This window comes from Monodon monoceros, unplaced genomic scaffold (genome assembly GCF_005190385.1).
Source record: "Monodon monoceros isolate NGI ecotype Baffin Bay Population unplaced genomic scaffold, NGI_Narwhal_1 Super_Scaffold_6, whole genome shotgun sequence".
Taxonomy (NCBI): domain Eukaryota; kingdom Metazoa; phylum Chordata; class Mammalia; order Artiodactyla; family Monodontidae; genus Monodon; species Monodon monoceros.
Window position 1 is genome coordinate 43,143,213 of NW_021703783.1, and position 14,967 is coordinate 43,158,179.

At 56.2% G+C, this 14,967-nt stretch overlaps 1 protein-coding gene across 2 annotated transcripts in view; it reads left to right on the forward strand.

The window, feature by feature from the left end:
- Positions 1-14,967, forward strand: part of LRP1 (LDL receptor related protein 1) — a 78,972-nt gene that overhangs the window by 23,990 nt on the left and 40,015 nt on the right. For both annotated transcript variants that reach the window (XR_003791197.1, XM_029206206.1), the window contains exons 7-20: positions 850-1,012; positions 1,122-1,344; positions 2,379-2,568; positions 3,036-3,179; positions 4,356-4,592; positions 6,047-6,227; positions 7,097-7,319; positions 8,452-8,653; positions 9,002-9,127; positions 11,213-11,353; positions 11,445-11,570; positions 11,995-12,111; positions 12,573-12,653; positions 14,259-14,426. Coding sequence is in view for 1 of the 2 variants with exons in the window: in XM_029206206.1 (XP_029062039.1) it covers positions 850-1,012; positions 1,122-1,344; positions 2,379-2,568; positions 3,036-3,179; positions 4,356-4,592; positions 6,047-6,227; positions 7,097-7,319; positions 8,452-8,653; positions 9,002-9,127; positions 11,213-11,353; positions 11,445-11,570; positions 11,995-12,111; positions 12,573-12,653; positions 14,259-14,426 (2,322 nt within the window). In the remaining variant the exon portion in view is untranslated. The remainder of the gene's footprint in view (positions 1-849; positions 1,013-1,121; positions 1,345-2,378; positions 2,569-3,035; positions 3,180-4,355; positions 4,593-6,046; positions 6,228-7,096; positions 7,320-8,451; positions 8,654-9,001; positions 9,128-11,212; positions 11,354-11,444; positions 11,571-11,994; positions 12,112-12,572; positions 12,654-14,258; positions 14,427-14,967) is intronic.

A 14,967-nucleotide genomic window follows, 5' to 3' on the forward strand; every position in this document is an offset into this window, starting at 1 on the left:
CTCTCAACCACTGCGCCGCCAGGGAAGCCCTCCAGCCCTATATCTTATTCCCTGCTCCTTCCCACCCTCCCGAGGACTGGAGGAAATTGAGCAATAGGGACATTGAAGAAACAGGGGAATGGGAGCGAGTACAGGAAGTTTGGCCCATGCCACTGGTTCTAACCTTTTGCCACCACGGACCTTCCCTTTTCCATCTCTGTGGGCCCCATATTTGGACATTCTCTTCTCTCAGAGTGGATTTATTGATGGATGCCCTGCTTTTCCACTTTTAAAAGTCATGCAGCACGTACAGCTTCCAGTCTGTGCTCCTAGCTAGTGTGGTATAACTCGACTTACCATACAAAGATGATGAAAGTCCAGCCAAAAGCAGAGATGTGTGATGTTTTATTAGCCTGAGTGCTCTTATCTAAAGTAAAAGCAGATTTAAAAAATTCTGGAATGAGCTAGTAGACCTATCCTCACTGCCTTTTGGAACCCCAAGAAGTTGGTCCCATTCAAGCAGGGGCTAGAGTTGGGAAACCTGTCAGTCAGCCAACCAGCCACCAATTATCCAGTGCCCCTGTGTGCCCACCCTGAGCTCGGCATGGGGAGCAACGCTGTGTGGGAGGATACTCAGAGACTTCTCTTTGGAGAGACCCTGTTGGTGAAGGGTGGCCAAGAGCACAAGGCAAAATGTGCCACTGCCAGTAGCTCCCGTAAGAGCTCAGGGAGGAGAGACAGCCGTGGCATGGGTGGTGAAGGAGGGCACCCCAGAGGAGGTGGGCTTCCCACGGTAGGTTCTGCACCAGCAGAGGGTGGGCATGTCTGTGGGAGGACCTCCCCCATAGCCCTTTCATTCACACTCTCCAGACGTGGAACAGATGGCCATCGACTGGCTGACAGGCAACTTCTACTTTGTGGATGACATCGATGATAGGATCTTTGTCTGCAACCGAAACGGGGACACGTGTGTCACTTTGCTAGACCTGGAGCTCTACAACCCCAAGGGCATTGCACTGGACCCTGCCATGGGGTGAGCGGGGCAGGCAGGGGCACTGGCCCTGGAACAGGGAGGCAGAGGCTGTGGTAGAAGGGAGGGTGCCCAGTGTCCAGACCCCATTTAACATGCCATCTGCTCACAGGAAGGTGTTCTTCACTGACTACGGGCAGATCCCCAAAGTGGAGCGCTGTGATATGGACGGGCAGAACCGCACCAAGCTGGTCGACAGCAAGATTGTGTTTCCTCACGGCATCACACTGGACCTGGTCAGCCGCCTCGTCTACTGGGCCGATGCCTACCTGGACTACATTGAGGTGGTGGATTACGAGGGCAAGGGCCGGCAGACCATCATCCAGGGCATCCTGGTGAGGAGGAAGTCTTGGCCGGGAAACCCTTCTCTGGGCCTCTTGGGAGGGCGGGGGACAGAATGGGAGCGTGGTTGCCCTGAGCCCTCTGGTAGGGAGGGGGTGGGCACGAGCATCTGGGGGAAAGGACAGAATATGGCTTCCACTCGGACGGCCACAGTCATTTTAGAGACCACCTTTTACTTCCCTTTTCTCATTTGAGTTGGGTTCTTACAACAAGCCCCTGGAAAATGAGCGGTCAGGTGTCTCAGTTCCCTTTTGGCAGCTGAAAAAAGGCAGGATTCAAAGAGGTTAAGTGATTTGCTTGAGGTTACACAGCTGGGAAATAGCACTTGAACCTAGTCTAGAAGCCCTTCCAGTTCAGAGATGACATCTCTCTTCTGGGATAATTAGGGGGACCCTCCATCCCGATTCGCCTGAGACTGTCCCAGTGTCAGCCCTGAAAGTCCCCTGGGCCAGTCTTGGACGAACTGGGACAGTTGGTTACCTTAGATACATTATGCAGGTAGCAGAGGCTGTTATCAGGCTTGCTTGGGGCCAGTCTGTTCTCTCAACCTTCCCAAAAGCTGGGAGCTAGAGGCGGACTAAGAATGTTCCCTGTGGACAGAGTGTAGGGCCCAACTCTACTTCAGTGCAAAATCATCCCATCATTGAATGTGTGCCTGGTTCTGAGAGGGATATGGTTCCTGCCCTCAAGGGGTTTGAGCCGAGTGGGTAGAGTAAACCCACAGATCACCGGACAGTGGATTACAGCCAGAAATGGAGTGTGGAAGGAGAGACTGTCCTCTCTGGTTAGAAGATTCCAGAAGCCCTTCAAAGAGATGCTCTGTGAAGGGTGGATGGGATTTGACAAGCATATCTCAAGAACAGGATAGTCCAGAGGAGACAGGAGTAAAGCACGGAGTCAGACAACTGTGGAATGAGTTTGGGGATGCAAGTTATGGAGTCTGGAAGAGAAGCTGAGGGGCTCACCAGGGGCAGAGGGAGGATTCTCTTCTCCTCTCACGTTGACCGTTCCTGCCTGCCCATCTCAGATCGAGCACCTGTATGGCCTGACCGTGTTTGAGAATTATCTCTACGCCACCAACTCAGACAATGCCAACGCCCAGCAGAAGACAAGCGTGATCCGCGTGAACCGCTTCAACAGCACCGACTACCAGGTCGTCACCCGTGTGGACAAGGGAGGTGCCCTCCACATCTACCACCAGCGGCGTCAGCCCCGAGGTGAGCGGGGTTCCACAGCCCCGCTAGGGACACCCCTGATTCTCTTGTGGCATGACTGCTTCTCCTAGCCATCCACCCCAGACTACCTCCTCTCCACCGTCTTCTTCCCCTGCTGCCCCTTCCTGCCCGTCAGCCTCCAGATCCCACCCCCAGGGAGCCCCTTGCCCCTATTCTGCTCAGGACGTAGATCACCCCTCCCAGTTCCCAGGCTGGTCTAGAGTAGAAGCGCCTGGCTGTGGGCAACAGTGTGACTCTGTCCCCTGACCACAGAGGTCCCCACCCAAGAGTCTGAAGGCTGGGTGGTGTCAGAGCAGAGGAATGCCAGTCCTGTGGCTTCCGAATCCCCAGAGGGGACAACAGGCACAAAGACCTTAGCAGGAGGGAGAGTGGTCAGACTGCAGGAAGCCTTCTCAAGGCCTGGCACAGGGGCTTCGAGGGGTCCTGACCAGCTCTCCACCCTGCCCCAGTGAGGAGCCACGCCTGCGAGAATGACCAGTACGGGAAGCCGGGAGGCTGCTCCGACATCTGTCTGCTGGCCAACAGTCACAAGGCGCGGACCTGCCGCTGCCGCTCCGGCTTCAGCCTGGGCAGTGATGGGAAGTCGTGCAAGAGTGAGTGACAGGGAAGGGCTTGTGTGCCTGCTGGGGTGGGACGGGAGGGGTCCTTACCTGCCTCCCATAGCCCAGCTGCATCTGTCTGAGATGCAGAAAGATGGAGGGGCTTACCCAAAGTTTCGCCCCGGTGAGGGACGGGGATGCGACTTACACTCCCATCCGAGAGCAGGGCTTATCCCGCTACCCAACTCAGGCTCTGGAGAACACTGTCAACTGGCCCATTCATCCCTTCATTCCTCCCTTCATTCACCAAGTATCTAGTGAGCACACGCTATGTCTGGCACTGTCCTGGCAGTGAGGGTTCAGCAGTAAACAAGATAGACGTTGTCTCTGGCCTCATGGAGCTTATAGTCTGGCAGGGGAGGCAGACAAACACATAAATAACTTGAGGTGAGGGTAGGTGTTAGGAAGAAAATAAAGTGCAGCTTAGAGTTAATGACAGCGAAGGCTCCAGTTTAGACAGCAGTCAGGGAAGGCTTCTCTGCGGAGGTGTTATTAACGTCAAGCGCTCTGTGAAATGAGGAAGTGAATCATGTGAATCATGTACCTGAAAGGAGAGCGTTTCCGGCAGAGGGAATCTGTAGTGCCGAGGCTCAGAGGCCGGCGTGAGCTTGGTGTGCCGGTGAGCAGAGAGGCGGCAGGGGGACGGGGACGGGAGCGGGGCAGCGCGTGAGTGAGGGGAGATGAGGAAGGGTGTTGGATTATATTCTAACTGGAATGAGAAGCTCTGGGTGGCTTAACAGATTTGATTCACGTTGGTAAAAATGATCATGCTAGCTGCTGGGTGGAGGACGGGCAGCAGGGAAGTGGCAGGATGCTGTTTTTGCGGTGTAGGCAAGAAGTGGTATGGCTTAGACTAGGATGAACAGAGGAAGTGGTCAAAAGGGACCTGATTCCAACATATTTGGGCCACTAATTTCACTACTCAACAGAGGGCACTTACTGAAGACATGCTACTTTCACCCCATTTCTCACCCCTAGAGTGTATAGGAGAAACCCCCCAGGGCGTTGTTCCCTGGACCTTACATGCTTATGTGTCTGTCCATGTGGTTCAGACCCCCTGCTGTCCCCACACCCTTGACCCAGTACAGCCGGGGCATTGGCTGGGTGGTGGTCGTGTGTGTGTGTGTGTGTGTGTGTCTGACTTTGTGCCCCTCCTTGTGCCTGCCTTAGAGCCGGAACACGAGCTATTCCTCGTGTATGGCAAGGGCCGGCCAGGCATCATCCGGGGCATGGATATGGGGGCCAAGGTCCCCGACGAGCACATGATCCCCATCGAGAACCTCATGAACCCCCGGGCCCTGGACTTCCATGCTGAGACCGGCTTCATCTACTTTGCCGACACCACCAGCTACCTCATTGGCCGCCAGAAGATCGATGGCACTGAGCGGGAGACCATCCTGAAGGATGGTAAGGGCCCCAAAGTGGGAGGTGTGTGGATGGGACCCCCAAGGCACGCGCCCACCTGAGGCAGGAAGTGATTTGGGGCCTGGGCATCTCTCTCCTGGTGCCCTTCCAGCGTGGAGAGTCCCCACCTGACTGGCTAGCTGGGCTGGTTGGCATGGAGATGAGGGGATAGACAGATTGACCCCTGGGTGACCCCCTTCTTGGCTGAGCCGGAAAGAGGCCGGAGGATGGATGGCTAAGGCAGTGTGGGCCGTCCTTGCCAGCCCTTGGGAAAACTCAGGGTCTCTCTGCCATTGGCTCTGAGCCCTGGAGCTTCATGCAGTGCACAGCCGGGGAGAGGCCTGAGGCTCTGAATCGGCGCAGACACACCGGCACACGTGTGTACACACAGGGTCTGTGCAGCCAGACCTCACGGCCGCCAAGAGCTGCATGCTTATATGTCCTGAGAAAATTGTGTTTTGTGAATGGAATCCAGTTTTTCCCTCTGAGCTGCCCCAGCAGGTCAGCAGTGCACTGCCTTCTGAATATCCATCGGCGAGGAGGCTCTGAGCCTCCGAGCGAGCGCTGCACCATGCCTCCCGGGTGTTAGGAACTCCCAAACCTGCACTCGGGCCCCCAGGACAGGGCTTCCTAACCAGTCAGTCTGGCTGGTGCTGGTTACCACCCCTTGGCCTGCTCTCCATCCCCCACCTCGGCTCAGAGAACCTCAGCCGTCAGCAATCATAAGACTTCGGGGAAATCAAAAGTAACTCCTCATCAGGAAAGGACTGGGGTTCCCTATACCAGGGATGCTATTTAGCTTGAGATGAAGCCTGTGGCTAAGTGAAAAATCACTTCCTAACTTATTCATTTTGTTAGCTCAAGAGTTTTAGGCCTGGGATGTGGCGTCGCACTTGTGCCCAGAGCCACATGCCTATTGCTTCAGCTGTCCACCCCAGCTCAGGCCCTGACATGCCTTCTCAAGTGAGCCCACGTGTGCCATGTAGGTTTTCTTGCTGCCACGTGCAGCTTTTTTTTTTTTTTTGCGGTACGCGGGCCTCTCACTGTTGTGGCCTCTCCCGTTGCTGAGCACAGGCTCCGGACGCGCAGGCTCAGCGGCCATGGCTCACGGGCCCAGCCGCTCCGCGGCCTGTGGGATCCTCCCGGACCGGGGCATGAACCCGTGTCCCCTGTATCGGCAGGCGGACTCTCAACCACTGCGCCACCAGGGAAGCCCTGCCATGTGCAGCTTTGAGAGACCCCGACTCAACACAGATGTGGCAGCACAAACGACCTCCCAGGCTCCTTCCTCCAACCTCTCATTCCATCCCCTCCCAGCCACTGTCTAGGGCACAGGAGTCTCCCTGCATTCCCCACTAGCCACGTGCTCCAAGGTGCAGGTATCTTAAGAGCCAGAGGCAGGCAGATTTGAGCCTCCTTTGAGGCTCTCCCTCCTTGCTCCGCCCCGCCCACTGCAGGCATACACAATGTGGAGGGCGTAGCTGTGGACTGGATGGGGGACAATTTGTACTGGACGGATGATGGGCCCAAGAAGACCATCAGTGTGGCCAGGCTGGAGAAAGCTGCTCAGACCCGCAAGACCTTAATTGAGGGCAAAATGACACACCCCAGGGCCATTGTGGTGGATCCGCTCAATGGGTGAGTCCTCCCACGACCTTGGGAGGGGAGGAGCCAGGGACTGCGTGGGCCTCAGGACTGGGGGATAAGAGAGAGAGTGGACAGGGGAGGGCAGCCGAGGTGGGATGCTTGGGTGAGAATTGGGCTGAAAGGGGAAAAGGTGTCCCCACCTACAGGGCAATAGGAGTGATGCTCTAAACACATGCATAGAAATCTGGTCCTGTCACTCCCAGCGGGCCCTCCCCTGGCTCCCCTTGCCCTTATCAGCCCCGGGGTCCTACAGGGTCTGCCTGCAGCTCGTTTGACCTCATCTGCACCTCACATCCTGCATTTGCAAGTTCTGTCCCCACTGCCTGCTGTCTGTTCCTTAAACCAGCACTCCAGCTCTTCCTACCTCAGGGCTTTTGCTCTTGGAGTTGCCCTGCCTGGGACTCCCAAGTATTTGCATATGTGGCTCCTCAGCATTCACATCTCAGCTCAAATGCCACTTCCTCAGAGAGGCCTTCCCCACCGGCTGCCCGGGCACTCTCCATGCCATGCCCCTGCTTCGCGTCCCTCCTGACTCCTATTGCTCTGCGTTGTGTGTGACCCTCTCGACTGACTTGTTTCTTGTCTGTCTCCTGGGTGGGACATATCCGTACAAGAGCAGGGGCTTTGGCTGCTTTGGTCTCTGCTGGGTCCTCCAGCGCCAGAACTGTACCCAGCTCAGTAGGCATTCAACAAATATTTGTTGAATGGAGGAATGAATGAATGAAATATGTGGGCTAAGGGTGAGCAGGGCAGGAAGACCCCTGTGAGAAGCTCTGGGATGGCCCATCTGGATTGGGATCACAGGGGAGGATGTTGATGGCAGGGGTGGCTATGTGGTGCTGACCAGTAGCTGCCCACAGGTGGATGTACTGGACTGACTGGGAGGAGGACCCCAAGGACAGTCGGCGAGGGCGGCTGGAGAGGGCCTGGATGGACGGCTCACACCGAGACATCTTTGTCACCTCCAAGACAGTACTTTGGCCCAATGGGCTGAGCCTGGACATCCCAGCTGGGCGCCTCTACTGGGTGGACGCTTTCTATGATCGCATCGAGACCATCCTGCTCAATGGCACGGACCGGAAGGTGGGCAGGCGTGCACCTGTGTGTGGGTGCTCATGTGTGCATTGCTGGACCACATTTCTGTGCGGGTGAGGCTGTGTGTCTGAATGTGTGGGCGTCTGTGTGTGTCCGGGCCTGTGTGCTTCATGTGTGTTTACCTGTGAGCCTGTGGGTGTGTCCCTCTGTGTGCTTGTGTGCCTATGTCTTACGTTGTTTGAGGATTAGCTTCTATCGGAGTATCTCTGTGACCATGCACATGGTCTGTGGGCCTGACCACCCATGTGAACACCTGAGCATACACCTCGTGTGCACCTCTGCCTGGTTGTGCACACGCAGGCAGCACACACTGGCGTGTGCCTGCACTGTGTGCCCCTGTACAGGTGCGAGATGCCTAGAGACGGTGTAGACGCACGCTCGTTCATTCCGGGGGCTACGTGCTTCATCCATGAGCCCCGTGCAAGTCTAGGCGTGTGGACCGAGCTCTTTCATGGTATATAAGGCCCTTTGTGGTGTGGCCCCTGACCGTCTCTGTGGTCCTCTTTCACCCTCTGCTCCCTGCGTCCCGGCACTTGGAACAGCAGCACTAGACAGCTTTCGAGTCCAGCACACGTCAGGGTGCTGCCCTCTGCTGCCTCCACCCAGCTCCTCCGCAACTGGCACAGCACTCAGGGGCGGGCCGCCTCCCCTGGGGTGTTGTCTCCAGACCCCTCTCCGCCGTGGACAGCCTTGTGTGCCTTTCCTGAGACAATAGGCAGCTCCAGCGAAGGGATCCCGTCTTTTCCATTTCTTAGTGCTACCTTAATAGATCCTGGCAAATGTGTGGTGGATGAAGAAACGAATGTATGGATCCTGGCTGTCTGCTCACTACTCTGTGTGTGCACGCGTGCGTGCGCACGTGCGCCTGTGTTGGAGGGATATGAATGAACATGAATCAGCCCGAGAGAGGACTGTGGGCAAGCTCCCCATCCGCGCTCTGCTGGGTTCAGGGTCTGGCACTTCACGGTGTGCACACTTGGGGGCTTCTAGGCTGATGGGGGAGACAAGTCCCACACCCAGGCCATGGACATATGAGTGTACAGAACACTGACCCCCCGGGCCTCCCTGAGGCACCCCCACTTGTCTCCCAGCTCCTTGGTAACCTCTTCTCCATTCCTAGATTGTGTACGAGGGTCCTGAGCTGAACCACGCCTTTGGCCTGTGTCACCACGGCAACTACCTCTTCTGGACCGAATACCGGAGTGGCAGTGTCTACCGCTTGGAACGGGGCACAGGAGGCGCGCCCCCCATCGTGACCCTTCTGCGCAGCGAGCGGCCCCCCATTTTTGAGATCCGCATGTATGATGCCCAGCAGCAGCAAGGTACCCCTGGGCTGGGACTTGGGTCTGGGGTGGGACCTAGATCGGGGGGTGAGGCTCCTGTGGTGGGTGAGGGCACTCCCCAGGGATCCTAGGCTCTAACTTTGGAGACTCTCGAGAAGAGAGGCCCCCACCCCAATTTGACCTTCTGTGTTCCCCATCTCCCCCCTGCCCCATGACTGCATCTCCTCTTCTTCAACCCCTCCATATTTCCTCTTTCTGTCTCCTCCTTTTAATGCGTCTCCTCCCCCGGCCTCTCATCTCCCCTCTCTGGCCTTTCCTGACCCTGCTGCAACCCATCCCCTGTCCTCCCCCTCCTTCCTTCTCCCACCTGTGACCCCTCCTTCACAGTGGGTACCAACAAGTGCCGGGTGAACAATGGCGGCTGCAGCAGCCTGTGCCTGGCCACCCCTGGGAGCCGCCAGTGTGCCTGTGCTGAGGACCAGGTGTTGGACACAGACGGTGTCACTTGTTTGGGTACGAGGGGCCCAGCTGGGGTGGGAGGTGGGGGAGCAGACCCCAGCAGGAGGAGGCCACGGTGTCCCCGTCGGAGATGAAGGAGGCAAAGAGGGCCCTGGGGGCAATAGGAGGTGAGGGATGGGGTGAGAGAAGAAGGCTCTGAGGGCTGGAGGGTGTTTAGGGGCGACCAGGGGGTGGGAGGTTTGGGAAGGCATGAAAATCAGGGAAACCAAGTGAGGAGCAGGACAGCTATGGAAAGAGAAAACCATTAACTTCTTTTACATTTATTTCCGCATTATTAAATTTATACAACAATAGTTCAGAATATTGGAAATTAGAGGAGAGAAAAAGAGCCCAGTCTCACCAGCAAACACCACTATATTGTTAGTATTGTGGTAAAGGCACACCATCCTTTTTTCCTTAGGTGGGTTTTCACATGGTTGGAATATACTGTATATAAATGTTTTCTGCCCCTTTTGGCTCATATATGTCACAAATTTTCTGAGTTATTATTGCATTATTTTAAATAGCCCCATTTTTTAATAAAAGCGGGTCGTGCTCATTGTAAAAATAAATGAACAGTATAGAAAAATACAAAAGAGAAAGTACAAATCATCCCAAATTCCACCACCCATAGATTGCACCGTTACCATTTCAGTGAACAACCTCCCAATTTCTCTATATATTTACTTTTGCTGTTCTGTTTCCTGCATTTGTCACTTGACAATGCGTCATGAATACATCAGCAGAATTTCTAATGGCCAAAATGTATTTAATTGGGTAAACATCCCATAATTTACTGAACCATTTCTCTACTGTTGGATGTTTAGGTTGTTTCCAGTTTTTTGTTGTAATCACAGCCAGCATTTATTGAACATGGACTATGTACTACACGTGGTTATAAGCAGTCCTCATGCAGTAACTCATTTACTCCTTAAAATATTCCGGTAGGGAAGGTATCTTTATTACCCCAATTTATAGATGAAGAAATTGAGGCCCAAAGTTAGAGCAGGGGTTTGAACCCAGGAACCCTGACCCAGAGTCTGTTTATTAATCACCTCCTCTGCTATTTCTTATAGCTTCATGCCTTCCCATATTCTGGATGATTTCCTTAGGATAGAATCCCAGAAGTGAAAATGGGTCAGTGGGCCATAGTGTACACCTAAGAGTGAGTGACTGAGGCCAGGTGCAGGGCAAGAGGATTGGTGAAGAGGAGCTTAGAAACTGAGGGGCCAGCGTTATGGAAGAGTCACCTGTGTGCACATTGAAATCACCAAGAATAAAGAGGGAGTGATTCTGGAGAAAGTGACCCTGAACCAGGAGCTAAAAACCCTTAAGGATGCTGGGGACTAGCCTGGGGTCCTTTGAAGTAGGGGTTCGTATATAGTCTAATAACGTGAAAGTCAATACTGATTTTTCAGAGGGGAGAGAGGGAGAATGGTCTGGAAGCACAGGTGAGGAGCAAGGTGGACACATACAGCCTCCAGGTCCAGTGGTCCTTGGGACCCACAGGATTAGAGGGGGTGAGAGATGGGTCAGAAAGGCATGCACAGAGCAGTGGGGGCCAGGGCCAGGGACTGACATGGGCGTCCTGGGCTTCCTGAGCTTACCCTGTGCAAACACAAAGGACGAAGTGATTTCACTGCTGATAGCCAAAGGCAGACGGTGGTGGTGAGGTGTGAGCTTTCACTCCTGCCGGTAGAGTTGATGCATTTGTGAAGGAAAAAGTCCAGGGACCACAGCAGGGGCCGAGGGTCCTGGAGATGACTTCCAAGGGGCAGTTCATGGAGATGGCAGGGAGGGGCAAGGGGCGGGCTGCTCGGTGGGGACAAAAGGATGGGGGGCTCTAGGCTCTCTTGGAAGCTCCTTTATTCTCAGACCACATTGAGGTACTGGAAGCAGCAGAGCAAACATCACCCTTGTGGCCTGAGAAAGAGTTGCAGTTTCCACCCAGATAATTTCTTCACGAAGAACTATGCACTAGGAAAGATGACTGTGTATATTATTTTAAAATCATAAAACAAGCCAACAGAGGACAGGGGGCTCAGCACCTGTCTGTGACCTGGGTCTGACTTTCCCCCTCACGCCTCGTGGTGCCCACAGCAAACCCGTCCTACGTGCCCCCACCCCAGTGCCAGCCAGGCGAGTTCGCCTGCTCAAACAGCCGCTGCATCCAGGAACGCTGGAAGTGCGATGGGGACAACGACTGCCTGGACAACAGCGACGAGGCCCCCGCCCTCTGCCGTGAGTCCCTGCTGCACAGCCGGCCCTTGGGCAACAGCTGGAGAGCTGGGGGCCCCTCCCTCCGGCTGACCCCTGACCTCTCCCTCCTCAGATCAGCACACCTGCCCTTCGGACCGGTTCAAGTGCGAGAACAACCGTTGCATCCCCAACCGCTGGCTCTGTGACGGGGACAATGACTGCGGGAACAGCGAAGACGAGTCCAATGCCACTTGCTCAGGTGTGGGAAGGGCGTGACCACACCGGCACCCCTCAGTCACCAGGGCAGGGCAGGCGGGGGAGCCAGGATTGGGAAGACAGAGGGGCCTCAGGGAGAGAAAGGAGCACGGGGCACCCAGGGCAGAGGGGAAGGGAGGACAGGGTTGGCTGGGAGGCCCGTGCTTTCAGGGGACAGAGCACAGCTCTAGGTTGGGGATGACAAGCAAGGCGGGTGGATCTTCTCCTTGGAGGACACCAGCGACCCCTCGAGAGACGGGGTGAAGCGTCCGGTGTGAGACCACGTAGGTGATTTTGAATGATGTCTCTAAGGAGAATAGCTTTGAGGTCCTTGGGGAGACTTCCAGAGAGGCAGAGAACAATAGCGAAGCAAGTGAAATTAAAGAGGGGACTCAGCTGTGAGCACTCACGCCCATCCCTGTCCCCAGCTCGCACCTGCCCACCCAACCAGTTCTCCTGTGCCAGTGGCCGCTGCATCCCCATCTCCTGGACGTGCGACCTGGATGACGATTGTGGGGACCGCTCCGATGAGTCAGCCTCGTGTGGTGAGCAAGACAGCAGGAAGGCCAGGCTGGCACGGGGAGGGAGGGCCCACGAGAGCATGCCCTGGGGCGGGGGTGCTGGAGAGACCCTGCAACTTAGTACCTGGGTGGCCTTGGGCAAGTTGCTCGATCTCCGTGGGCCCCTGTGGGTTTCATCTGCAGAGTGGGGATAATACTGGCATCCACGTCACAGCATTGATGTAGGGGTTCAGTGAGATCATGCGCGGAGAGCACTCAGCGCACGGCCTGCGTTTGGTAATTAGTTGCTTAGAAAAAAGGATGCTTAGAGGGGTAGGAGTGAATGGGCAGAGTTCCAGGCCAAGGCACCTCCACTTAGCCTTCCCTCCCCCATCTGGCTGGGCTGAGGGCTGCTGGTTATGGGAAGGACCCAGCGCCCACCTGCTTGGTGCTATGATGCTAAATAATCTTGAGGACCCTACTCAGCTACTCTTTCTCCCTGACAGCCTATCCCACCTGCTTCCCCCTGACTCAGTTTACCTGCAACAACGGCAGATGCATCAACATCAACTGGAGATGTGACAATGGTAAGAGCTTGTTTCCCTTCACCTGCCCTGATTCCTAGGCAAGCTAGAAGCCACAGCCAGGCCCTGGGTGGCAGGTGAAAGGGTTTTAGAATCAAGCCGGGGCCTTCCTCCAGTTCACAGAAGTCCCCCTGGGTTGTCCGGGAGAAATAAGGACAAGCTAGAAACACTGTGGGGGAACCAAGATGGACCCAGGGGATACCTCGCCCATCACCTGTCAGTGCCATTCCTCCCCGGGCAGGGCCTGAGCTGCCCATCCTCTGGCAGAGGCTCAGGGGCCAGGGAGAGATGAGCAAGGAGAGCCCATGCCCAATGCCATCCTCCCTGCAAACCCCGTCTCCTGGGGTCCCTCCAGGCTCTGGCTCCAGACTCGGGAGCCCACCTGGCGGTCAACCCTGGACCAGGTGATGTCAGCCGTGGGGGCCAGTGGATTGTTGTGTCTGTGCCGTCTTGGGGCTCTGGTCGTGTCTGGTGTGGTGTTGTGATGTGTTGCAGCAGCGGCTCGAGCCCTGGCTAATGTGTGTGAGGATGTATTGGGTCAGCCCCATGTTGCCCCTCATCTTTGCCGTGTCTCGTGTGCCAATGGTTGCCTTGGCGGTTTCTGTGTTTCAGAGAAGGATTGTGGGGACGGCTCTGATGAAAAGACCTGTCCTGAGCCTGCCGGTCAGTGCATAGAAGCACATGCACCATCTCCCTTAGAGCCCCAGCTGGCCTTGGGCCTCCTCCCAGGAGCCCCATGCAGCTCCCCACCCCAGAGCTCCTAGGATGTGAAGGAAAAGCAAGGAGAGAAAAGAGAGAGGAAATGACAGAGGGAGAAAGAAAACAGTGAAAGGGAAAGCAGAGAGGGCAGAAGGAGCCTTTCACAGGAGAGATGACAGAGAGGCAGGGACAAGAAGACCAAGACATGGGGGAAGGAGAGCGTCAGAGATGCAGAGGCAGCTGGAGAAGAGGCAGGAACACAACCCAAGGGGTCGGCCAAACTCGTCTTCTCAGGCGTCTTGAAAATGTGAAGGGAAGTCTGGTGCCCCCCCCCGCTCCACGAGGCCCAGAAAGCAAGACATTGGCTCAGTCAGCCTCAGATGCCTTCAGGAGGGGGCCCCCCCCCCGGCCTTCCCAGCTTCAGGCAGTGCCCCTCATGAGCCGGGAGCCCAGAGCTTGGGGCTGGTGATGCCCACGCTCAGGGCGGGGCCTGATTAACACCTTCCCTCCCCAGCAGAGAGGCCTCACCTCTACTCCGCCCACCTTTGTCCCGCCAGAGCCAGAGAAATCCCTGCCTTTCCCCCAAAGCAAGCGGACCCCTGTTCCCACACCCTGCTGAAAGGGGAAATGAATGAGTCCCAGCCCCAGCCCCAGCCTTCCGAGATTCAGGGAAGGGCCCTCCTGGAGCCTGCCCTGCCTCCCTCTCCCTGCCCCCATCACGTGGGCCATGGTGCATGCTGCAGTCTATGCAGTTTCTGTGTCTTTTCTGTTTTTTATTTTCTCAGTGGGAGGGATGGGGTGGGTCGAGGGTGGGAATGGGGAGGCGGGAGTGGGGGCCCCATGCTGGGGCCATAGAGAAGGCCCCTTGCTGACCCCCTGCCCTCCTCTTCCCTTCTTGCCTCCCCCCAGACAATGACTGTGGGGACAACAGTGACGAGGCCGGCTGCAGCCACTCCTGCTCTAGCACCCAGTTCAAGTGTAACAGCGGGCGCTGCATCCCCGAGCACTGGACCTGCGATGGCGACAACGACTGCGGGGACTACAGCGATGAGACACACGCCAACTGCACCAACCAGGGTGGGCACCTAGGGACCAGTGGGGTGGGGACCAAACCATTCCACCATCCATCCACCCTCCCCACAGCGTGTTGCCACCATCGGGGAACCAGAGATAACCCAGACGTGGCTCTTATCCTTCAGCAGTTTCCAGTCCTGTGGGAGAGGGAGGTTGTCGACAAATCATTGTCACACGCTGTTAAGATCTCAGGCTTTGCAGTTGGGTGGCCTTGGGTTTGAGCTCCATCTCTGCAGCTTACTATCTGGGCGGCCTCGAGCAAGTCATTTAATCTCCGTGGGCCCCTGTGAGTTTCATCTGCAAGGTGGGGATGATAATAGCACGGGCGTCATCATGTTGGTGTGAGGCTTCAGTGAGATGGTACGCGGAAGGCACACAGCTCGTTTTTGGTAGCTGGTAGCATGAAAAAGGGATGCTCAGAGGGGTAGGGGTGAATGAGCCCAGTGGGGACCAAAGGAGAGAAGGGTTGGCTCTGTGGGGTCCCCAGTGCCGAGGCCTCCAGGACCTAGCGTCTGTGGGATCCCCCGTGGAGGCGAGGGTTACT